The sequence below is a fragment of the Squalius cephalus genome (assembly GCF_949319135.1).
Source record: "Squalius cephalus genome assembly, chromosome: 11".
Classification (NCBI taxonomy): Eukaryota; Metazoa; Chordata; class Actinopteri; order Cypriniformes; family Leuciscidae; genus Squalius; species Squalius cephalus.
In genome coordinates, this window is record NC_137132.1 from 12,021,893 (window position 1) to 12,047,408 (window position 25,516).

Here is a 25,516-nt window from a genome sequence, read left to right on the forward strand (position 1 = left end):
CGTGGACCAGGCGCTGGATAGCATAAAATAGTTTGTTGACAACTGCGTAGGGGGTGGCCAGCTAGCCTCTGTGTTTGTTGGCCAGCAGGACTCCCAGAACCCCCGTCACACATGTTTATGGAGCTCCATTCACAAGGGCTGCAAAGACCATCTAAGCTATGGGAAGAGAAAGGAAGTCTGGCACTTCTCTGTGGTGACGGCCGGTCCTTGTGTGCAAGAGCCAAGAGGTTTCCGTAAGCAAATGTGGTAGTAAACCAAAGAGAAATTTTGAAGCCTTTTGACTACATTGACATTATTTAAATGAACACGTTGAGAACAAGAGGCCTCAAAAGCTTTCTGTTACCTGAGGGCAACACTGTGCAGTATGGGGTTGACATAACAGCAAAAGTCACGACTCTGGTGGGACTCGAACCCACAACCTTTGAATGGTCTCATTTTGCAAACTAGAAGTCCATTGCGCCACAGAGCCCACGTGATTGTTTTTCATCTGCACATCCAACACTGTAATGCTGTACACTCTGCGGGCAGAAAGGACAGGTCCTCTGCATAGTTGAATCCCGATTCAAAGTTCTGAGGCCCTCTGTCCAAGAACAGTCCCAGAGAGCAAAGACAACGGAGTAGAGGCACCGCTGGGATTTGAACCCAGGATCTCCTGTTTACAAGACAGGCGCTTTGACCAGCTAAGCCACAGCGCCTTGCTGCCGAGGCTTATCAGCTTGGGACACTATCCTTCAACAACAGCTCAGGGATGGTTTGCAAATGGAAGCAACTGCAAAGGAAGACCTCGGTTTCACCGTTTGTGGTCAGTTCTCAGAAAAGCAAGCGACTGCAAGGGTTCACAGCCTTGCGATACACACGGATATCGTCAAAGGCACCGCTGGGATTCGAACCCAGGATCTCCTGTTTACTAGACAGGCGCTTTAACCAACTAAGCCACGGCGCCTACCTCCACTCCCTGCTGCCAGAAGGGCGACCCAGAGGATCAAAACATAAATAAAAGATGCAAATCGTGGACTAGGCGCTGGATAGCATAAAATAGTTTGTTGACAACTGCGTAGGGGGTGGCCAGCTAGCCTCTGTGTTTGTTGGCCAGCAGGACTCCCAGAACCCCCGTCACACATGTTTATGGAGCTCCATTCACAAGGGCTGCAAAGACCATCTAAGCTACGGGAAGAGAAAGGAAGTCTGGCACTTCTCTGTGGTAACGGCCGGTCCTTGTGTGCAAGAGCCAAGAGGTTTCCGTAAGCAAATGTGGTAGTAAACCAAAGAGAAATTTTGAAGCCTTTTGACTACATTGACATTATTTAAATGAACACGTTGAGAACAAGAGGCCTCAAAAGCTTTCTGTTACCTGAGGGCAACACTGTGCAGTATGGGGTTGACATAACAGCAAAAGTCACGACTCTGGTGGGACTCGAACCCACAACCTTTGAATGGTCTCATTCTGCAAACTAGAAGTCCATTGCGCCACAGAGCCCACGTGATTGTTTTTCATCTGCACATCCAACACTGTAATGCTGTACACTCTGCGGGCAGAAAGGACAGGTCCTCTGCATAGTTGAATCCCGATTCAAAGTTCTGAGGCCCTCTGTCCAAGAACAGTCCCAGAGAGCAAAGACAACGGAGTAGAGGCACCGCTGGGATTTGAACCCAGGATCTCCTGTTTACAAGACAGGCGCTTTGACCAGCTAAGCCACAGCGCCTTGCTGCCGAGGCTTATCAGCTTGGGACACTATCCTTCAACAACAGCTCAGGGATGGTTTGCAAATGGAAGCAACTGCAAAGGAAGACCTCGGTTTCACCGTTTGTGGTCAGTTCTCAGAAAAGCAAGCGACTGCAAGGGTTCACAGCCTTGCGATACACACGGATATCGTCAAAGGCACCGCTGGGATTCGAACCCAGGATCTCCTGTTTACTAGACAGGCGCTTTAACCAACTAAGCCACGGCGCCTACCTCCACTCCCTGCTGCCAGAAGGGCGACCCAGAGGATCAAAACATAAATAAAAGATGCAAATCGTGGACTAGGCGCTGGATAGCATAAAATAGTTTGTTGACAACTGCGTAGGGGGTGGCCAGCTAGCCTCTGTGTTTGTTGGCCAGCAGGACTCCCAGAACCCCCGTCACACATGTTTATGGAGCTCCATTCACAAGGGCTGCAAAGACCATCTAAGCTACGGGAAGAGAAAGGAAGTCTGGCACTTCTCTGTGGTAACGGCCGGTCCTTGTGTGCAAGAGCCAAGAGGTTTCCGTAAGCAAATGTGGTAGTAAACCAAAGAGAAATTTTGAAGCCTTTTGACTACATTGACATTATTTAAATGAACACGTTGAGAACAAGAGGCCTCAAAAGCTTTCTGTTACCTGAGGGCAACACTGTGCAGTATGGGGTTGACATAACAGCAAAAGTCACGACTCTGGTGGGACTCGAACCCACAACCTTTGAATGGTCTCATTCTGCAAACTAGAAGTCCATTGCGCCACAGAGCCCACGTGATTGTTTTTCATCTGCACATCCAACACTGTAATGCTGTACACTCTGCGGGCAGAAAGGACAGGTCCTCTGCATAGTTGAAACCCGATTCAAAGTTCTGAGGCCCTCTGTCCAAGAACAGTCCCAGAGAGCAAAGACAACGGAGTAGAGGCACCGCTGGGATTTGAACCCAGGATCTCCTGTTTACAAGACAGGCGCTTTGACCAGCTAAGCCACAGCGCCTTGCTGCCGAGGCTTATCAGCTTGGGACACTATCCTTCAACAACAGCTCAGGGATGGTTTGCAAATGGAAGCAACTGCAAAGGAAGACCTCGGTTTCACCGTTTGTGGTCAGTTCTCAGAAAAGCAAGCGACTGCAAGGGTTCACAGCCTTGCGATACACACGGATATCGTCAAAGGCACCGCTGGGATTCGAACCCAGGATCTCCTGTTTACTAGACAGGCGCTTTAACCAACTAAGCCACGGCGCCTACCTCCGCTCCCTGCTGCCAGAAGGGCGACCCAGAGGATCAAAACATAAATAAAAGATGCAAATCGTGGACTAGGCGCTGGATAGCATAAAATAGTTTGTTGACAACTGCGTAGGGGGTGGCCAGCTAGCCTCTGTGTTTGTTGGCCAGCAGGACTCCCAGAACCCCCGTCACACATGTTTATGGAGCTCCATTTACAAGGGCTGCAAAGACCATCTAAGCTATGGGAAGAGAAAGGAAGTCTGGCACTTCTCTGTGGTAACGGCCGGTCCTTGTGTGCAAGAGCCAAGAGGTTTCCGTAAGCAAATGTGGTAGTAAACCAAAGAGAAATTTTGAAGCCTTTTGACTACATTGACATTATTTAAATGAACACGTTGAGAACAAGAGGCCTCAAAAGCTTTCTGTTACCTGAGGGCAACACTGTGCAGTATGGGGTTGACATAACAACAAAAGTCACGACTCTGGTGGGACTCGAACCCACAACCTTTGAATGGCCTCATTTTGTAATCTAGAACAGTGGTTCCCAAACCTGTCCTGCCGGCACCCCAACACTGCACATTTTCTTTGTCTCCCTAATCAAACACACCTGATTCAACTCATCAGCTCATTAACCCATGTGATAATGAGCTGATGAGTTGTGTTTGATTAGGGAGACAAAGAAAACGTGCAGTGTTGGGGTGCCGGCAGGACAGGTTTGGGAACCACTGATCTAAAAGTCCAATGCGCTATCCATTGCGACACAGAGCCCACGTGATTGTCTGGCCGTGACACGTGATGGTTTTTCATCTGGGCATCTGCACATCCAACACTGTAATGCTGTACACTCTGCGGGCAGAAAGGACAGGTCCTCGAGCCTCTGCACAGTTGAAACCCGATTCAAAGTTCTGAGGCCCTCTGTCCAAGAACAGTCCCAGAGAGCAAAGCCAACGGAGTAGAGGCACCGCTGGGATTCAAACCCAGGATCTCCTGATTACAAGACAGGCGCTTTGACCAGCTAAGCCACAGCACCTTGCTGCCGAGGCTTATCAGCTTGGGACACTATCCTTCAACAACAGCTCAGGGATGGTTTGCAAATGGAAGCAACTGCAAAGGAAGACCTCGGTTTCACCGTTTGTGGTCAGTTCTCAGAAAAGCAAGCGACTGCAAGGGTTCACAGCCTTGCGATACACACGGATATCGTCAAAGGCACCGCTGGGATTCGAACCCAGGATCTCCTGTTTACTAGACAGGCGCTTTAACCAACTAAGCCACGGCGCCTACCTCCACTCCCTGCTGCCAGAAGGGCGACCCAGAGGATCAAAACATAAATAAAAGATGCAAATCGTGGACTAGGCGCTGGATAGCATAAAATAGTTTGTTGACAACTGCGTAGGGGGTGGCCAGCTAGCCTCTGTGTTTGTTGGCCAGCAGGACTCCCAGAACCCCCGTCACACATGTTTATGGAGCTCCATTCACAAGGGCTGCAAAGACCATCTAAGCTACGGGAAGAGAAAGGAAGTCTGGCACTTCTCTGTGGTAACGGCCGGTCCTTGTGTGCAAGAGCCAAGAGGTTTCCGTAAGCAAATGTGGTAGTAAACCAAAGAGAAATTTTGAAGCCTTTTGACTACATTGACATTATTTAAATGAACACGTTGAGAACAAGAGGCCTCAAAAGCTTTCTGTTACCTGAGGGCAACACTGTGCAGTATGGGGTTGACATAACAGCAAAAGTCACGACTCTGGTGGGACTCGAACCCACAACCTTTGAATGGCCTCATTTTGCAATCTAGAAGTCCAATGCGCTATCCATTGCGCCACAGAGCCCACGTGATTGTTTTTCATCTGCACATCCAACACTGTAATGCTGTACACTCTGCGGGCAGAAAGGACAGGTCCTCGAGCCTCTGCATAGTTGAAACCCGATTCAAAGTTCTGAGGCCCTCTGTCCAAGAACAGTCCCAGAGAGCAAAGACAACGGAGTAGAGGCACCGCTGGGATTTGAACCCAGGATCTCCTATTTACAAGACAGGCGCTTTGACCAGCTAAGCCACAGCGCCTTGCTGCCGAGGCTTATCAGCTTGGGACACTATCCTTCAACAACAGCTCAGGGATGGTTTGCAAATGGAAGCAACTGCAAAGGAAGACCTCGGTTTCACCGTTTGTGGTCAGTTCTCAGAAAAGCAAGCGACTGCAAGGGTTCACAGCCTTGCGATACACACGGATATCGTCAAAGGCACCGCTGGGATTCGAACCCAGGATCTCCTGTTTACTAGACAGGCGCTTTAACCAACTAAGCCACGGCTCCTACCTCCGCTCCCTGCTGCCAGAAGGGCGACCCAGAAGATCAAAACATAAAGAAAAGATGCAAATCGTGGACCAGGCGCTGGATAGCATAAAATAGTTTGTTGACAACTGCGTAGGGGGTGGCCAGCTAGCCTCTGTGTTTGTTGGCCAGCAGGACTCCCAGAACCCCCGTCACACATGTTTATGGAGCTCCATTCACAAGGGCTGCAAAGACCATCTAAGCTATGGGAAGAGAAAGGAAGTCTGGCACTTCTCTGTGGTGACGGCCGGTCCTTGTGTGCAAGAGCCAAGAGGTTTCCGTAAGCAAATGTGGTAGTAAACCAAAGAGAAATTTTGAAGCCTTTTGACTACATTGACATTATTTAAATGAACACGTTGAGAACAAGAGGCCTCAAAAGCTTTCTGTTACCTGAGGGCAACACTGTGCAGTATGGGGTTGACATAACAGCAAAAGTCATGACTCTGGTGGGACTCGAACCCACAACCTTTGAATGGCCTCATTTTGCAATCTAGAAGTCCAATGCGCTATCCATTGCACCACAGAGCCCACGTGATTGTTTTTCATCTGCACATCCAACACTGTAATGCTGTACACTCTGCGGGCAGAAAGGACAGGCCCTCGAGCCTCTTCAAAACCTGACTCAAAGTTCTGAGGCCCTCTGTCCAAGAACGGTCCCAAGAGCAAAGACAACGGAGTAGAGGCACCGCTGGGATTCGAAACCAGGATCTCCTGTTTACAAGACAGGCGCTTTGACCAGCTAAGCCACGGCGCCTTGCTGCCAAGGAGTATCAGCTTGGGACACTATCCTTCAACAACAGCTCAGGGATGGTTTGCAAATGGAAGCAACTGCAAAAGAAGACCTCGGTTTCACCGTTTGTGGTCAGTTCTCAGAAAAGCAAGCGACTGCAAGGGTTCACAGCCTTGAGACACACACGGATATCGTCAAAGGCACCGCCGGGATTCAAACCCAGGATCTCCTGTTTACTAGACAGGCACTTTAACCAAATAAGCCACGGCGCCTACCTCCGCTCCCTGCTTCCGACCCAGGAAGCAGGGACCCAGGGCGACCCAGAGGATCAAAACATAGAGAAAAGATGCAAATCGTGGACCAGGCGCTGGATAGCATAAAATAGTTTGTTGACAACTGCGTGGGGGGTGGCCAGCTAGCCTCTGTGTTTGTTGGCCAGCAGGACTCCCAGAACCCCCGTCACACATGTTTATAGAGCTCCATTCACAAGGGCTGCAAAGACCATCTAAGCTACGGGAAGAGAAAGGAAGTCTGGCACTTCTCTGTGGTGACGGCCGGTCCTTGTGTGCAAGAGCCAAGTGGTTTCCGTAAGCAAATGTGGTAGTAAACCAAAGAGAAATTTTGAAGCCTTTTGACTACATTGACATTATTTAAACTAGTGCAAAAAATGCCCGTGCAAAATCAGTTTTTGTGTGTGTTCGGGAACCAAACTATAATATTCAGAAGTAAACAGTGTAGCTGACTGAGTGTTTATGTCAGAGTGTTTATTTTTAAACCACAACCTTCTTGGGGCTTCTTTGACCGAAACAACCCACTAATGTCAGAATGTTTATTTTTAAACCACAACCTTATAAAAATGATATATTTAACGACATCTTTAGCATTTCTCATCCAAACAACGTCAAACTTGGCACTGCACTTACTCGTGCCCGCGGCGAGACACCTGTCGAGTTTGAAATCAATCGGACTAACGGTTCGAGAGATATGCGAGGAACAGACACACACACAGAATGAAATATAATATTCAGAAACAGCATAGCTGACATATAGATTCAGTTAACATCCACAAATGAATAAGCGTGTCGATTCAGGGAGCAGTGCAAAGTGCCCGTGCAAAATCAGTTTTTGTGTGTGTTTTTAGTAATTGTTGGTTTCTTGGTAAAGAAAACACATTTTTACTCCAATTAATCAAAATGGATTTATCACGTTTTGGAACCAAACTATAATATTCAGAAGTAAACAGTGTAGCTGACAGATTGTCAGAATGTTTATTTTTAAACCACAACCTTCTTGGGGCTTCTTTGACCGATACAACCCTCTAATGTCAGAATGTTTATTTTTAAACCACAACCTTATAAAAATGATATATTTAACGATATCTTTTGCATTTCTCATCCAAACAATGTCAAACTTGGCACTGCACTTACTCGTGCCCGTGGCGAGACACCTGTCGAGTTTGAAATCAATCGGACTAACGGTTCGAGAGATATGCGAGGAACAGACACACACACAGACAGACAGACAGACAGACAGACAGACAGACGTTTCTGTAATTTATAGAGAGATGAACACGTTGAGAACAAGAGGCCTCAAAAGCTTTCTGTTACCTGAGGGCAACACTGTGCAGTATGGGGTTGACAAAACGGCAAAAGTCACGACTCTGGTGGGACTCGAACCCACAACCTTTGAATGGCCTCATTATGCAATATAAAAGTCCAATGCGCCACAGAGCCCACGTGGTTGCCTGGCCGGGCCACGTGATGTTTTTCATCTGGGCATTTGCACATCCAATGCTGTACACTCTGCGGGCAGAAAAGACAGGTCCTCGAGCCTTTGCACAATTGAAACCCAATTCAAAGACCATCTACGCTACAGAAAGAGAAGTCTGTCACTACTCTATGTGTGCAAGAGCCAAGAGGATTAAATAAGCAAATGTGGTAGAAAACAATGAACATTTCTGACGTCCTGCATTCAAATGATGCAAGTTAGTCACTCTCATACCGGGGCATGGGGCAGGGGGCATGGGGCATGGGGCATGGGGCATGGGGCATGGGGCAGGGGGCATGGGGCATGGGGCAGGGGGCATGGGGCAGGGGGCATGGGGCAGGGGGCAGGGGGCAGGGGGCAGGGGGCATGGGGCATGGGGCATGGGGCAGGGGGCAGGGGGCAGGGGGCATGGGGCATGGGGCAGGGGGCAGGGGGCATGGGGCAGGGGGCATGGGGCATGGGGCATGGGGCATGGGGCATGGGCAGGGGCATGGGCAGGGGGCAGGGGGCAGGGGGCATGGGCAGGGGGCAGGGGGCAGGGGGCATGGGCAGGGGGCAGGGGGCAGGGGGCATGGGGCAGGGGGCAGGGGGCAGGGGGCAGGGGGCAGGGGGCAGGGGGCATGGGGCAGGGGGCATGGGGCAGGGGGCAGGGGGCAGGGGGCATGGGTATAGAATACTTGAATAAGTAATAAGTATAGTAATTTTGTATAATTACTATACAAAAGAAGTATAGTAATAGAACACTTGAATAAACTTATTTTTCGTAAGGGAATTATTATCGCTGTGTACAAGATCAGGTTCAGTTCCATGCTTATTTTATTTACTCTATATATTTTTATTTTATTTAGCTATTCCACCTGAAAGCTTGTTATAAACTTGAACATGTTAGTTTATAAGACAGTGTGTAATATTATGTTTTTAAAAAAAGTATTTAATAAGCTACTCAATCAAAATTGTAAACACAAGTACAAGCCAAGAATACTTAGGATACTTAATTATACTTTTAAGTATATCTCAATCAACAAGTATAGGCCAAATATACTTAGAATTTTCTGTCAGTATAAGTCAAGTATACTTAAGTGGAATTTGAAGTATATTTCTGAGAAGTACATAAAAAGTCTCTATCTTTCTTATTTTTTAGTTTAAAAGAAGTATACTAATAGTACACTTGAATAAACTTCTTTTTCGTAAGGGTGAGCCTGGTTTCTCCCAAGTTTTTTTTCTCCATTTCTCCATTCACCTGATGGAGTTTTGGTACCTTGCCACTGGTTTCAGAAAGCAAGGCAAGTACCTCGGTAGCGTAGTGAGAACAATCCTCTGGATAAAACAATTGCTTCTAATTCATGAGTTCACACTTACATGTAATTAAGTGGAGTAAAGGTTATGCGTATTTGGCGTGCTGTCTGGAGGGACTTGGTGACCGCTATTTTTACATTTAAAGCAGTTAGCTATTACTATTTTTATATTCTATATCATGGCAATGTAATATATAACAATACACTGTTTTTGATGAAAATCAAATAAAAAATGCCAATAAATTAAATACTTAAAAAAAAAAAAAAAAAAGTTCACAATAAAAAGGTTCATCTCATTTCATAATTTATTTATATGTTTACAACATTTATGGAACTTTTATGGAAGTTGCTTTGCAACCATAAACAACATACAGTTGCACCAGATTTACACAGGTAAATCATCAACATTCAAGTGGGTAATTTATTATACTTTTTCAAAGTGCATTGTAATTAATTATAAAAAATATTTTTGTTTGCTGTCAGAAAAAAATAGATGTTACCACAAACTACTCATCAAAACAAATCATCATCAGTACCCATGTAAACATCTGTACATTCAATTTTCAGAACACATTCTGGTGTTTATCTTGGGAAGCAGGAACAGGAGGTCAGCTTGCCCTTTGGGCTGCATGCCAAACCATTCCCTAACCCACACACAAACATACACACACTATTGAAATCTCTCTATGTCCTGTGCACTTCAGACATCCATGAAAATGATCCAAGTGCCTCTCTTCCCAATGCTCAAATCAGCTATAGGTGGTTTTAGCTCTCAAATTCTTTACCCCTTCATTCTCAGCCTTTCACTCCCTCACTTGCTATTGTTGCTCCTTTGAGGGGGTTGACTCTTATACTGTAAATGGTCTCATGCTTCCTTCACTCTTCAGGATTAAGGCTACAACGATGTCGGAATTCTTGTCCATACTCATGAACCCACTTATTGGCAACTGGAAAAGAAAAGACAGTGAATGCCTTTATATTGGTGGGTTCCTCACAGAAAGCTTATGGCTTTAAAGGGGTCATGAACTGGATTATTTTCTTATTTTATAATGTTTCATGGGGTGCCCTTATAATGTTAGTATGATTTTTACATAAAAAATTGTCATGATTTAGAAATAAAAGCCATTTTTCCTACCCTGATTTTAGCCTCTGATTTGTTCGAAGAGGCGTGTCTGCTGTGAGACTTCAGTGTAAACGCCCACTGCTGTGATTGGCTGACATGTTTGCATATTAAATAGCTAGCATTACATGTGGAAATCTCTCGAATACTTTTATACGTTTTACCATTACAGATATCGAGATTAACGAATCGTGAAAAGTTTTTAAAGTATTTCCATGATCACATGAAAGGTTGCAGTGAAGAGCATTGAGCAGCAGTCTGTTGATCGCGTGAATGAAAAGATCTTATCATTGCAACACATTTTCTGCACTCTCACAAATGCTTTCACCAAATAACAATGCAAAGACGATGTAAATACAGTAAGAGCTTTGTTGTGCAATGTAACAGCGTCATTGATTTCATAACGAGTTTTGGCAAGTGTCCACATATACTCGCGTTGTGTGATTGACAGTTTGAGCGATTGGAAAGGGGTCGTTCTGATAGCTTTTCTGTATAATAATCAGTTTAAATAAGATTATTTTCATCCTACTAAGATAAACGATGAGAAGTTGATCTTTTAGTCACTGGCTTGATTTAGTGATGCATAAACAGTATTTTGAGAGAAAGATTCTTTTTCTGAACTTGATTAGCACATCAGAGATCACAGATCAGGCATTGGAATAAACAAGGTTATGGTGCATTCAAGTCATCTCGTAAAGATCGTATTATGAGTTGAACGCACATGAGTAAATATGAGTGGGAAATTCAGGATTTTCTTTAAAGGGGTGGTTGATTATGATTTCACTTTTTTAACTTTAGTTAATGTTGATGTTTGAGTATAAACAACATCTGCCAAGTCAGGATGCTCAAAGTTCAAAGCAAAGGGAGATATTTTCTTAAAAAAAAAATAGCTTTTTAAGGACTACAACAAACGGCTGGTATGGACTACACCACATTCCTTCCGGGTTAGTGATATCACTAACCCTCAAATTTATATAAACCCCACCCCCGGAACACGATTTATAGATTATCAAGACAGAATATGCTAATCAATGATTAAAAGATAGTTAACTCCACATCCGCTACATACATTTAAACATAAACAAAAAAGTTTTCGAAATTTTCAGGACACAAGCTGTTGTAGCTCCGCCCCCCGTGCTGGGAGCAGCTGCTCATTTGCATTTAAAGGGACAGACACAAAAACGGTGCATTTTTGCTCACCCTTAAAAAGTGACAATTTTAACATGCTATATAAAAATATCTGTAGGGTATTTTGAGCTAAAACTTCACATACACACTCTGGGGACATCAGAGACTTATTTTACATCTTGGGAAAAGAGCATTATACCACCCCTTTAAGCCCCAATCTTACTAGTTGGGGGTGTGTCAGTGAGAAACATGGCGAATACCACAAAGGTATTTAGCAGAGATATTGTCAGGCTATTCTATTTACAGTGAAGTAAGCTAATTGCCTGCACAGTATATGATGGTATTACAATATAACAAACTAATATTTAACGATATGCAGTGGCTTCATAAATTGATTAAAAACATGAAAAAGCAAAGCACATCTGATGCACATTTATTTGTTCTTCATTTTCTAGAACTATAGAGTTTAAGAACCTTGCTGTATTTATGTGTAATTAAGTAAAAGAATGTAATCTTTTAATGTAATGCCATCTTACTCTGATGAAAGTGACTTGAATGCACCTGCTGTTGTAAACACAACTTCCCACCTCAAGTTCCCAGGAGGACTTGAACGCAACATTACTTACATGTTTGTGGCATTGCTGGTGGCAGATCCATATCATATAAGTCTGTTTGCAAAGCCTGCATCGAAACTACGACTGAATTACTAAATGGTTTTGAGTAGTATTTGGATTGGTTTTGAGTAGTAATTGGGCTGGGTATGAGAAGTAATTGGGCTGGTTTATGATCCACAGTGAAATGCACCGAATACAAACAAATAATGCACTGCTGAGACATTCACATTGCTGGAAAAAACCCCCCCACTATCCTAGCATTAGGATCGTTTGGAAGGTAATGGTATTGATCCTGTGTCGATCTTTTCTCGTTCTCATGTCACTATTCACTAACGCTCCAGTGGGCGGAGCCAAAGATGCAGTGATGTAGACGTAGGGGTTGGTTCTTCTGCAAAGGCAGGCTTTCACTGCCCGTGGATGTCAGAAGTCTCCACTTTTTAGATCCTGTCATTTTATGGCCATGGTTTCAATAAAAGCAATTTTTGGAATAAAGACGTTTCCAGTTTTGAAACTTACAGGGTATTTTTATAGTATAACAAACTCAACTGTCAAAAGATCAAGGAAAATTTAATTCTCAGTTCATGACCCCTTTAAAAGCCTTGAAATATAGCACACGTAAGGACATCTTTGATGTTTTTTTTAAGCTTAACAGGTGAGTAAATAAGTAAATAACCCAAAAATCTCAATTAACCATTCCCAATTCATTAAAGGTTCACATTTTTCCTTTCACTTTTTTTTATCTTCTTTTACAGAGTTATTATCTACTGTTGGAGCATTCCTGTAGATCAAACAGTAGTGTGTGGTGCCAGCAAGTCATTGGTTCAATTACCAGGGAATGAATTAATCAAATGTATACCTTGAATGCATTCTAAAATGCTTTGGATATGGTTGTCTGTCAAATTAATGTTCTTTCCCTATGTTGGTAAACAATGACACCATGTGATACAATAATCATACCCCATTTATCGCCAACAATGACAGGGCAGCCAGCATGAAGAGTGTCAACATTTCCTTGACCATTTCTTTTAAGATTCCACCAGAAGAGAGCCCCGTTCTAGAAAGCATAAACATCAAGCATAAACTTTTATAAACATAAAAAAGTGAAAATGTTTTGAAAAATACACTCCTTACAGAGAATAAAGAAAACTCCTAATAGTTATATTATGTTTATTTAGTCTAAAACCTTCTTTGATTGTGTACACAACAGCCAAAGTCCTGGATTATGAACCTTGATTGATGTATATTACTTTTTTTCTTTTGTGAGAGGTTGTGCAAAGATGACATCCCCTTATTGGGTGGTGAAAACCTGAGTGCCTTGAGGTGAAAGTGCAAATTTCTAGACAGCTATCTCTCAGGTTTCACCAACAGTTCATTTTTTGAAACAACACTGACTCCCAAACCCAAAGCGTTTGTTGTAACAGGATATCCAACGAAATGTCTGACCTCAATAGAAAACAATCTGTTATTACAGAATTGTAGGGCCTAACATTCTGAAAGCTGTGCAGAGTGAAGTCTGGTTGTCTTCTGTCTTTAGTGAATCTGTGAGAATGATATATGGAATTATGTACCTCCACTACAGGAACACTGAAGTTAGCGTAAATGAAGGCTGTGAATCCTCCTGCTTCCACAGAGCTCAACTAAAAAAAGAAGAAAATCATTATGTTGTAAAGTGGTTTACTCAAATCGTATTAAATTAGTTTTGGTTACTGCTAAATGCTTCCAAAACGCATTTATTTACTTTCTCACTTAAAACTACATTGGCAAGATATTGTCTTTTAATTAAGAAAGAAAGAAAGCAAGCAAGCAAGAGCTGAACTATTTATTGACTTACATAAATCATTAATGTAGCCACTCGATTTCCAGTTTTTAGCCTGTACAATGGACTCGAGTCAGACTGCCAATAAAAAAAACAAAAGATTTTAAACATTCTTCTGCTGTAAAAAGTCACAGTATACACAATGGGTATGCATCATGGCTGATAATGTATATACAAGATACATTATAAGTAGGAAATCTCTGTATTGGAAAACATTTATTATATATCAAACGTGATATTAAAAGTAAACGTGTTTCCTTAAATGTGTGTGAATGCTTGGGAAATTTTTGAATGAAAGAAAATTGTTACTCACTGTGGCATGGTCAAAATGAGGTTCATAGTGTCCTCCAATGCCATAATTTACCACTTGGAGATATTCAGCATAAGGAGGCTGCACATTCAACCCAGTGACCATAGTGATGCGTCGATCCACTTTGCCCACAACCTCATGGACTGACTCTTTAAGCCATGCACTGAAAGATCATTGACAAAAATTCTAATGCGAGAGCCACTTCACACAGAAAGAAAAAAAGGGGATATTATTGGAAATTGGACTAATTATTACTAGCATTATTTACCATTGAGATATGTTGGTTTTGAATGTTGTAGGAGTACACTAGCATAAAAATGAGCTGATATAACTTTGATTTCATTGGGCCTTTAAACAAAAAATCACTTGTACCTCTTGCTGATGCGATATTCTGCAGTGGCCTGATTTAATCCTGATGCCACCACTGATCTTCTAAGCTGAAGGAAAACATGAACATTCACATTTAAATATTTTTTTATACATTTTAGTCACTGTGAAGAATAAAGTACACATTTGAAGGGAGAAGCAGTAAGAGAACTAGAAAAGTATAAATATATAAGATAAGAATTTTTTTTTTTTTGCAGTTTATTTTATGTGGGAATTCCAGGAAGAAACAAAATTACTTAACTACTGGCAGGGACAAAGAAAGAAAGAAAGAAAAAAAAGCAATGACGGAAACACGTGATGTAATGCTCAGTCTGCCCCTACAAAAACACTCTGGGTGGAATAACTGACGAGCTGAAAGCACAGTTGATTCCGACCGCATGACTTATTCACATAATATGCTCTTCATCTTCTTTCCAGCTCAGTTCGAAGCTGGCTTAAGTTGTATGGTTAAATATGTCTGGAAAAGGAGAGAAGTGTCTCTCCGTGTTGAGCCAGTCAGTAACTGGCATGCTGTCAGCAACTGGATGTGACTGATTTTACTGGTGACTGAGACAAATTATATTAAAAATGAAAGCAGAACAACCTCAGCTGAGAACTGGCAACAAATGAGAGCTGAAGTCTCTGCCAATCTTTTTCCCTCAATCCAAAAATTATCCAAGTAACATAAAGGACTCAATTACATCCAATTCTCAAAAAAAAAAAAAACCTTTCTCAGTTATTTGGAGAGTTCTGGTCCAAATTCACTCACTCTTGCATTTGCATCATATCAAAGGCAGCATGGGTCATTAATTCATTTACAATGAATTACTTTCACATGGTCCTAGATTTACTTATTGCATACCCAATTCTGTATGTTTCCATATTAAGGCTTAATGCAAACAGTACACTCACCCCTGGCATTGCATATTCTCTGATGCTTTTAGCTTCAGGTCGGGTGACAAAACCATGGAAGAGCACAACATAAGGGTGCAGGCTGATTAGCTCTCTTTTAATTGGTTGCAGAAGTAAACCAGGGTTGCCATTGGTGAAATAGTCACAGAACAACCTGGGGTTCTCAAAATGTTTTGGCTGTGAAAAGAAAATGTGTTATTAATTCTAAGGCTCTGAAACAAATATTCCTAACAGGCTTCAAATAATTATTAATAAGTTATGACTAGCAACAATAATGAGTTAAACTGATAAACATAAACACAGGTATTTCAATAAAGTTAACATAACTAATTAACTCAACCATCATTCAAGTGATGTCATTATGAATGCAATAAAACTAGCATTACTGTGTTAAAAGGACATTTGTCTGTGGCAGTGGTTCCCAAACTGGTGTGTGTGTACCCCTGGGGGTACGTGAGGTGACAGAGGGGGTACACAAACAAAATGATGAGTTTTGCCATTCATTCAATTCTGACGCACTTTAAAATAACATTAAAACCAAGCATGCATTTCTAACAGGCAAAATGCTGTCTCTATTGTAAAAACAGCAAAGTGGTAGTGCCGTAAAAGTCAAATACATCACATCCAATCAAATTAAATCATCGTTCGCAGTAAAATCTGTCTGCATCCACACAAGCACTGTGCATATGATAGGTTGCGTGCACAGTATGCTGCCTTAGCAAATCATGCTACATTACTGCCGTTCTCGATAATGTACCTTTGTAAAAGTGGGGTTTTAGCACTTTTAGCATAGAGATCGATTTAAGACTCAAACTATCTTCGATACAAAAACATACCCTTTGTGAGTTATTGTTTTTAATGTTGATAATGTATTTTACGAGCAAGAAATCCATTTTTCCCAAATGTCCACACAGTTGCAAATGTGACATTTATTTTATACAACAGTACAACAGTTCAGTTGTTTTTTTAATACTGATTCCATTTCATTTAAATTATTGATTTAGTTTATTGCTTTATTTATTATATTAATAATAAAATTAATGGAATTTTAGGGATTTTACATAAAACATGTCATACTGTACATTTATTTGGGTTAGATAAAATTAATCTTTAATAAATAAATCTTTATATATATATATATATATATATATATATATATATATATATATATATATATATATAGTCACTTAATGTAAAGGATGTTAGATGTCTCAGGGCTACTCTAAAACGTTTTGGAACTACTGATCTAGGCAATGTGTCTTTTTATTTTTTCATAAAACACTGCATAACATTAGGTAAATATAAATTTAAATTGTTTTGAAAGGCAAAATGTTTAATTTCTATGCCATTAATGGCACCACTTGTCTTTTATTTTGTAATTCTCATAGTCATGGTTTCCTGGTTTATTATGTGATTCCCTTATCCCGTCATGTGATCTTGTCATGAACTTCCCCTTTTCATGTGTCATGTTGTCATTGGTTCATTGTTCATTGCTTTCAGGTATGTATTGTTAAACCATTAGTCTGTGTATAAATAGCCCTCATTTTCCCATTGTCTCTTGTTGAGTATAGTAAGTGTAACTGCTGTTGGTGAGTTAAGTTTAAGAAGTCAAGTCTTTGTTTAGTTGGTATTTTGTTCATGTTTGGATTTTTTTTTTTTTTTTTAAACGACACTTTGGTTCGTCTACACTTGCCTCCAGTGGATCTGTTATTTGACGGGATAAGGGAATCACATGATAAATGAAAGATGAAAGAAACAAGACATGAAAGAAACAAGAACATGAACAAAACCCAATGTGACAACAATTATAGCATATTATAGCATATTATGTTCACAAACATCACATATTTAAACAAAATTCAGAGACTGCCCTGCCTTCCATTGGTATGACAGACAAGTACCACATTGACACCATTGGTCCAATGTGTTATTGTCCAGCTGAGTTAGTCAAAACAAACAGATTGAAGCTTCATTTGGTGTCACTAGTTGCGCAGAAACTACACACTTAAGATTTAAAGCAGGTCATTGTTTCATGTGATCTCCTTCAGGATCCAAAACTGAAATAATTAACTTTGGTACATTGCTGTGTAATTTTCTTCAGGCAGCTCCATGAGGAATTCTACCAAGATCCACTCAAGATTTGTCATAGCTCTTCTTTTGACTTTTGCTGCTTTTTGTGTTTTCTCTCTCTCTTTTTTTATGATAGGAAGTATTAAATAGTCCAATAATGGATGCCATATTATAATAATGGAATTTTACTCCATTTAGAAACTGTAATCATCAATTGAAATTAATCATGAGTTGCAATGTGTGAATACTTTTCTTTTTCTAACTTGTGTGCTAACATTTTATATTTGTGATGCTTATAATACTATAGACAATAGATTCCAAACAATAGATTGGAATAAAAAGATATAACCTCTGATGAACACCACTGTCTCGATTACAAGTTGTGTAGCATAGTGTGGAATGATACCTCAGATCCTTTTGTTTGGCAGAGCTTCTCATAGACATTCCTGGTTCTCAGATAAGTGGTGTCAGCCCTTTTCAAAGCCAAGCTTTGGTTAACAGGCGGACTTTCATCAAGGAGCTTCTCATACTTCTCCACATTGAAATGTACCCTTCTGTTCATAGGATCTTGAAGACAAGATTGAAATTTCATTGTGATGAAATATGATAATCTTTCCATATAGATTGAATTTAAAGTAATTCTTATTTATGAATTAAAAATAAATTGATCTGTTTTGGACAAGTGTTTTCTCACTGTCTCATTTATTGGCAGGTAGTAGACTGCAGAGGTTTACCATGAAGCAATAGTTCCCGAGAGAGACTGAGGGCGTAGGATATGTTTCCAGTCTAAAAAAAAATATTTCATATAGTTAGTATCTATATAGTATATATATATAATGACTGAAGTGTAGTATATATGAAATATATAGATATTATATAGACACACACACATATACTGCATATATATATTATATATATATATATATATGTGTGTGTGTGTGTGTGTACAACATGATCAAGTATTAGTAAGTCTATTACATACATTATGTATAACATAATTAAGTATTACCTATGTATAATTCTATTCAGCTCATGTTCTATTCAGTTTCCTCTAATCAATTAAAACTAATTAGTAGATCTGTGAAAAAAACACATTTCAAAACTACTGTTCGCATAAAGCACTGGATAATATAGAACCACCAAAGATAAGACAAAGAAAGACAAACTAAATATTTTGAATATTCAGAATCAAAATTCTTTTTATATTTACCATTTTAATTTCAGTTAAAGTTTTAGTAATTTTGTAGTGCACTTTTGTCATTTTTAGTAGTTTTTAAAATTTGTCTACATAGTTTTTATTATTATTTTTATTTCTATTTTAGTTATTTTAGTACATCAAGTTAAAGTTTACGTTTTTTGCATTTTTGTTGTATTTTATTTCAAGTAACAAAAATGTTTTTTTGTGATTTTAGTGTTTAGTTACCCTGTCGCTCTTTCAAAAAAAAATGTCTTCTTTTTTTCTGCCTTAATAGGCGGTTTTTCACTGTTATCTTTGGTATGATACACTATGAAATGTTGGCCACATGCATGTCTGAATACCTCCAAATGGGATCTGAAAAAATGTCCTGTATCGGATTAGATCAGATCACACAAGATGGATCTTAATACCAGGTAAAAATTAAATTCATATTTATTTTGTAAGAGGTACCATACCTTGAAATGAGAGAAAGCTAAATGGTCAAGGGCATCTTCAAGTGTGCCTTCATTTTCTGGACTCCATTCTGTTCCTCGAAAGAGACGAACTGCCTCCTCAAACCACTGCACAGAATGGTAGTAATCTTCCAAATCATAGGCCACCTACGAACATAAAGCTCTCACAGATGTAACATAACACAAATACGACATGAGGGGGAAAAAAAGCAAAAAAGATGATGACATCCCACATGTCTGACACTTGGACTCAGAACACTTCTTACACAACAGTTAAAAAAAGGATTTCAGTCAAAAACCATTTAGTCACTAGTTAGTTATTTAATGTGTTCCTTTCGAAATGTTAAAAGAAGTTGGCAATCTTTGGCAACATAGCACGTTTCACTTGGTAGTTGTATGGATGTTGGTAAAGAGAACAGATGGTGCTTATTACAAGACCCAAAAAAACAGAGCTTTTCTTTATGCACAAAGAAAGAAGAGTATAAACCATTTGGTAGTTGTTATTCACCACAAAAGAAGCACCAGTTACTAAACAAATTGAGAAATATGGAATCTACATCAGGAAGTGTGCTCAAGCAGGAACACATTCTGAACACATTTTTTCCAGAGGCTTTCCCAGAGATTCACAATACATTCCAAACAATGATAGAATGGGCAGTTGACTCCTCTAAGAGTTAAGCTTGTGACAAATAAGGAATTATTAGCTTTAAAGCCACACTATGTTTTGCAGACATATTTTAAAACAGACTGAAAATAATAGATTTAAGCATAATTTTTTTTTTTACCTTTCCAATAAGGAAACAATCATCCCCAGAGAGTGAATCAGACAAAGGGGGTTTGTAAATGTCAACAGCATTTCCATTTGTGATTTGCTGGAAGTGACCTTGCACAAGTCCCTCCACATGTAGATCATACACATCCTGAAGTCTCATCAGCCCCTGTGCTGCCCCCTGAAGATCCTCCAGCTTGGGTAAGCTGACCTCCATCTTCCTGTAGCCCTCCCTAAGAGCTTAAGGAAAGTGAATGGGGGTTGTGAAGGGTTAGAGTTAAGTGGGACAAGCAAGACAAAAGTAAAAAAATAAAATAAAATTAAGCTTTAGATCAAGGCTTTCCTTAAATGTGTGAAGGTCAGCATATTACCTTTGATATTTTCTTCGGCTTCATTTGTATAGACAACATTCATCCATTCAGACTTAAGTCTTTTGACCAGTTTGAATGCAACAATTGGATTAGCTATGGTAGCTGATGGCTCATTGTACACGCCACTGTGTAATGATGTGACTCTTGAAAAGAACCTAAAAAACAAAGGTTAATATTTCATTCAAAGGTTAAATGTTAACATCATATTTTGTTCAAAAATCAATCCAATTTAATAAAAAATATACATTTTTTAGTTTTAGTGTTGGTGTGATTGCCATGCCAAAAAACAAACAAACAAACAAAAACATGATACAGAAATGTCTTCTACAACTTTTGTCGTTTTAATTTTTTATAGGCTATTGAAATTAGAAAAACAAAATGCCAATATAGATCTGAAAGACTAATAGGCTATGCTATACTAAATGTTATGTGCCACAGTGACCACAGTTTCAGACAAAAGTTCGTAAGTTAGGTGACCATCTTGTTTTGGCTATTTAGATCGCTTAATAAACTACTTACTTTAATACATTCATAAATGATAAAATATGCTAGTTTACTCTTACCTTTTAATATCGTCAAGTCTTTGTATTTCCAGTTCTATGTATATTCTTAAATGATCGATTAGTTGTTTTTCTGCGAAAACAGCTTGATTCACGCTCATCATCGAAGTAAACATTTCACCGAATGATATATTTAGTACGCATAAAAATATAAAGAGGCTAAAGTATGAAGACATCTTATAAGGGAGATTATAAGAAGTTTAAGAGGTCTTATATAGTAACGCGCTGACTGTGTTATTCCACAGCTTTTAATTCCTCCTCATAGCTCACCATGTTCTCACGCAGGAGATGAAAAAACCGCACACAGCCCATGCAAGATGAGATGAGCATCATCATATTGAGAGAGAGAGAGAGAGAGAGAGAGAGAGAGAGAGAGAGAGAGAGAGAGAGAGAGAGAGAGAGAGAGAGAGAGAGAGAGAGAGAGAGAGAGAGAGAGAGAGAGAGAGAGAGAGAGAGAGAGAGAGAGAGAGAGAGAGAGAGAGAGAGAGAGAGAGAGAGAGAGAGAGAGAGAGAGAGAGAGAGAGAGAGAGAGAGATTCTTTTTAAAATATCTCTTTGATCTCTCTAAATATTTTTATATTTGTAATTTTAAATATTGAAAAATTGTCCTCGCCAAACCCCGTTCCACAGCCAGCCACACATCCAGTTTAAGGGCAGTTTTTTATTCTTCTTGTTATTAGGGGTATAGTGAGTACATGCTTTACCTTCACAAATGAAATACTCAAAGAACATTTTGCATTTAAAGAAAGGCCATTTTGAACTGCCTTGAAAATGACAATTTTTGATGAGAATCTGAGAAAAATGAGATTCTGGCAAACAAACCAGCTGTCGGAATCCGTTCCCCCATTCCCATTATGAGACGTGTTGATGTATTGGCTTAAAAAAGGCTGATTCAATTTTTTGTGTGGATGGAGCTTAACTGCCATCAGTATAAAGAATAATTTGTTTTTGGTTTTTGCCTTTTATTATGATAGGATAGTATAGTATCAAGACAGTTTGACGAAGCGGGACTTGAACTCCGGTCGAAATAAGCTGAAAAGCAATGAATGTCAGTGCAGAGTGTAATGTGATACATATTAGAACCGCATTGTGTAAGAAACATAGGGGGAACAGAATCCGACGGCAAATAGTTCAGCTGTCGAAATCCGTTCCCCCACCCCAATGATGAGAGATGTTGATGTATCGGCTTAAAATATGCTTATTCTAATCTGTGTGTGGATGGAGCTTAAACAGCATCAATTTGATAAATATTAGAACCTCAGTGTGTCAGAAATATGGGGGGAACAGAATCCGACCGCAAAAACAAAACAGCTGTCGGAATCCGTTCCCCCACTCCCATTATGAGAGGTGTTGGTGTAGTGGCTTAAAAAAAGGCTGATTACATTTTTTCTGTGGATGGAGCTTAACTGCCATCCGTTTAAAGAATAATTTGTTTTATTTTTTGTCTTTTATTATGATAGGACAGTATGGGATCAAGAAAAAATCCACAAGTCGAGACTTGAACTCGGGTCGTCCAAAGCCCAAAAGCGCTAAATGTCAGAACACAGACCACTTGGCTATCTATAGGACTATTAATCAACAGCAGTTTAATGGATATTTGAACCTCACTGCTAAGAAAAATAGGGGGAACAGAATCCGACGGCAAACAAACCAGCTGTCGGAATCCGTTCCCCACTACCATTATGAGAGGTGTTGATGTAGTGGCTTAAAAAATGCTGATTCACTTTTTTTGTGTGGATGGAGCTTAACTGCCATCAGAATCCGACAACAAACAAACCAGCTGCCAGCTGAAAGGTCAAGCTGCTTTCATAGTTCCTCCAGTCTCAATCCACTGGTCTACTATAAGAACCCGTAGACCTGAATTATATCATAACACATCTCAGAATTTCCCATTTTGCTGTTATAGAACTAGATGTCATTGATGGAAAAAAAATGGTTGAATACACAGTTCTGCAGTCATTATGTAGTACAATGGAATTATATACTAAAATAGAACAGCAGAGCTGATCAATTATTTATAAAACACTGCAAACATTATATTTAAAAAGATAACTAATTTGATTTGTCTGTTTCCATTATCAACCAGTCTTGAAAGTAAAGGTCTTTATTGGCATTGATGGTTCTATGAAGAACCTTTATAGTGGAAAAGGTTCTTTAGATTATTCAAATGTTCTTCAAACTAAGAAAATGGCTCTTTTAAGAACTGTTCACCGAAAGGTTCTTTGAGGAACTTAAAATGGTTCTTCCTTGGCATTGCTGCAAAAACAACCTTTTGGAATCTTTATTTTTAAGAGTGGCATTATAGTGACATATACAAGTTTATGTACATCAGTACCTGGCTTTAACACATCAACACGCACTTCCATGCATTTCTCTTGTCCAGAGTAGTCACTGTAGTCCTGAGTGCGAGTTTCAACACACAAGTGTCCTGCTTTTCGAATGGCCAAAAATCCTTTTCCTAAAGTCATGGCCACACCTGACCCTGAAATTGGAGGAGAAAGTAAAAAATAAAAGTAAACTGTTTTTCAGTTATTCATTCATCTCAAACTAGTGATTAGATAGGCTAGTATATACATTTCATTAAGTCAGGCAGTGGAGTATATCCCACTCTATATTTTGTCTATTTCCCCAGGAGTTATATTTATTTTTCCTGGAACATGTGAACTGAGCTAAAAATATCATCTCTCGAGTTCACTGTCTTACCATACACCAGCTTCAAAAGTGAAAGTTTTATACCAAGGATGAAGCCCATGGCATCTATTCCAGCCACCAGGTCAATGGTCTCATTCTTGAATGGTTTTAGAAGATCTTTTACACAATCTGACAGTGCCTGGATCAGCCAGGAGTAACAGAAAACAGAGATCAGAGACTTTAAACAATAAAGCCATGGTTGTCAATCACATTCTAGCAATTCTTACTTTACCTTCCAGACTTCAAGATACAAAGTTTCAAAGCTAGGTTATTTAATAAAGTATATTGTACACTATAAGTTTTGCATGCAACAGGAGGGATTGTTTACCTGTGAATTGCAATAGAGTCTTGATGGATCAAGCTATGCAAACTTCGGTCCCTTTGTGTTTGGTGCCATAAGAGACAAGTACCAGCCGTATACTCTCTTTTGGGGACCTGCTAAAACATCCATTCTGTTTTAATGGATTCTGCTTCAAATTAAGAAGCTGCTATCACTACCTCAAACCACACGTGAGCACCAGGTCGTAAGCATCTATACACGTCGTCCTTCTCAGGTATACACTGGTCCGACACAGGATCATTAATAGAGTATTACAGCCTCACCCCGAGGGCGGATATAGTCTTCCAACACTATCACTGTGTTGGAAACTCAGAAGCGAAGACCAGGAGACTTGGTTGTATCTTCAGCAGGATTCTTTATTGAGAACACAAGCTTTCGGTAGCTGCAGTCATCAAGTCTAACTAAGGCAGTGTACATTGTAGTTTATATACATTTAGAGCGCAGTGCTTAGAAATGGAGACAAAGCATCTGGGTGACGACCTTAAACAAAGCATGCAGTAAAAATCAATGTCGCTCAAGTCTTCTTCACTGTGATTTGTTCTGGTGATTGGTTTGTAATAATCTAAGCTAATGATTGTTAGTTCTGTTTCTGATTTCATGAAGAGATCTAATTTCAGCAGTAAGAAAACAAGTGTTTTAAAGCTTGTTGTTTTGCAGATCACCAGAACCACCCGGTACATGACCAACCTTCAATTTGAAATATTATCATTTATATTATAATAATTTGAATAATGTCAGTTGTTGTTTTAACGATGATGACTATTCAATTTAATATAACATTAATTAACAAATACTTTGTGTCCTGCCAATATGTATTGGTTAGAAGAGTTATGATGTGTTAATTTATATAGCCTATCGTTATTAATCTGCATTCTGTGTTAACTTTTCTGGTTACACTAGTTAACTAAACTATTTGATTACAATGTCACATGTCTATCCATTTTCAGTCACAAGATGGTGCCATTAGCTGTGCTATCTGTTAGTAAGAAAAGAGAGTGATTTAGAGAGAGAGTGAAAAGAGAGTGAAAAGAGAGAGACTGTCCAGTGATTTAAATACTAGGCCTGTGTTTAACATGGAAAATAAATGCACATGAGTTGTCAGACTGCGGTAACTCAGCTTTGCAATAAAGGTTATAAATCCAGTTTGATGTTCTAGTTTTATTGTTTATGCTACAAACGTACATGCCCGCATACAAGCACTAAATTGCATTTGATCCTTTAATTATATATATATATATATATATATATATATATATATATATATATATATATATAATTAAATATCACTATATCACTAGTGAAATGTCACCATAGGCTTGATATCAACAACGGATACAATGGTGTCCGTCCCGGAGATGGTGCTGTCCTTTCCAGAGACGGTGGTGTCCATGCCGGTGTCCCTGCCGGAGACTTTGGTGTCCGTGCCGGAGATGGTGGTGTCTGTGTCGGAAACTTTGGTGTCCGTTCCAGAGACTGTGGTGTCCGTGCCGGTGTCCGTGCCAGAGACTGTGGTGTCTGTTCCAGAGACTGTGGTGTCCGTGCCAGTGTCCATGCCGGAGACGGTGGTGTCTGTGCACTTGTCCATGCCGGAGACGGCGGAGACTTGTCAGAGACGTTGGTGTCCGTGCCGGAGACGGTGGTGTCCATGCCGGAGACGGTGGTGTCCTTGCCAGAGACGGTGGTGTCCATTCCGGAGACACTGCTGTCCATGCCGGAGACGGTGGGTGGTGTCCGTGCCGGAGACGTT

General features: G+C 40.2%; 2 protein-coding genes across 2 annotated transcripts; both read right to left on the reverse strand.

The window, feature by feature from the left end:
- Nucleotides 1-9,342: 9,342 nt before the first annotated feature.
- Nucleotides 9,343-21,067, reverse strand: p4ha3 (prolyl 4-hydroxylase, alpha polypeptide III). The gene is made up of 13 exons (XM_079886432.1): nucleotides 20,743-21,067; nucleotides 20,180-20,334; nucleotides 19,825-20,048; nucleotides 19,043-19,186; nucleotides 18,124-18,175; nucleotides 17,796-17,956; nucleotides 15,320-15,496; nucleotides 14,414-14,478; nucleotides 14,045-14,204; nucleotides 13,747-13,809; nucleotides 13,484-13,552; nucleotides 12,873-12,969; nucleotides 9,343-10,000 (listed from the first exon to the last, which is right to left on the reverse strand). The coding sequence occupies exons 1-13, from the start codon at nucleotides 20,913-20,915 to the stop codon at nucleotides 9,930-9,932; spliced, it is 1,611 nt and encodes a 536-aa protein (XP_079742558.1). The 5' UTR covers nucleotides 20,916-21,067; the 3' UTR covers nucleotides 9,343-9,929.
- Nucleotides 21,068-22,533: 1,466 nt separating this feature from the next.
- Nucleotides 22,534-23,880, reverse strand: LOC307167392 (adenine phosphoribosyltransferase-like; the record flags this gene model as incomplete). The annotated part of the gene is given in 5 exon segments (XM_079886447.1): nucleotides 22,534-22,595; nucleotides 23,074-23,220; nucleotides 23,475-23,568; nucleotides 23,758-23,790; nucleotides 23,794-23,880. Coding segments are annotated over 5 exon segments (423 nt in total).
- Between the last annotated feature and the right edge of the window lie 1,636 nt (nucleotides 23,881-25,516).

Bases quoted from the DNA above. Each gene is read 5' to 3' on its own strand.
- p4ha3 (XM_079886432.1), bottom strand. From the start codon at position 20,915: ATGTCTTCATACTTTAGCCTCTTTATATTTTTATGCGTACTAAATATA. The intron at 20,335-20,742 runs GTAAGAGTAAAC...TTTGTTTTTTAG, and splicing joins AGACTTGACGATATTAAAAG to GTTCTTTTCAAGAGTCACAT. The intron at 17,957-18,123 runs GTAAACCTCTGC...CTTGTCTTCAAG, and splicing joins TCGGGAACTATTGCTTCATG to ATCCTATGAACAGAAGGGTA.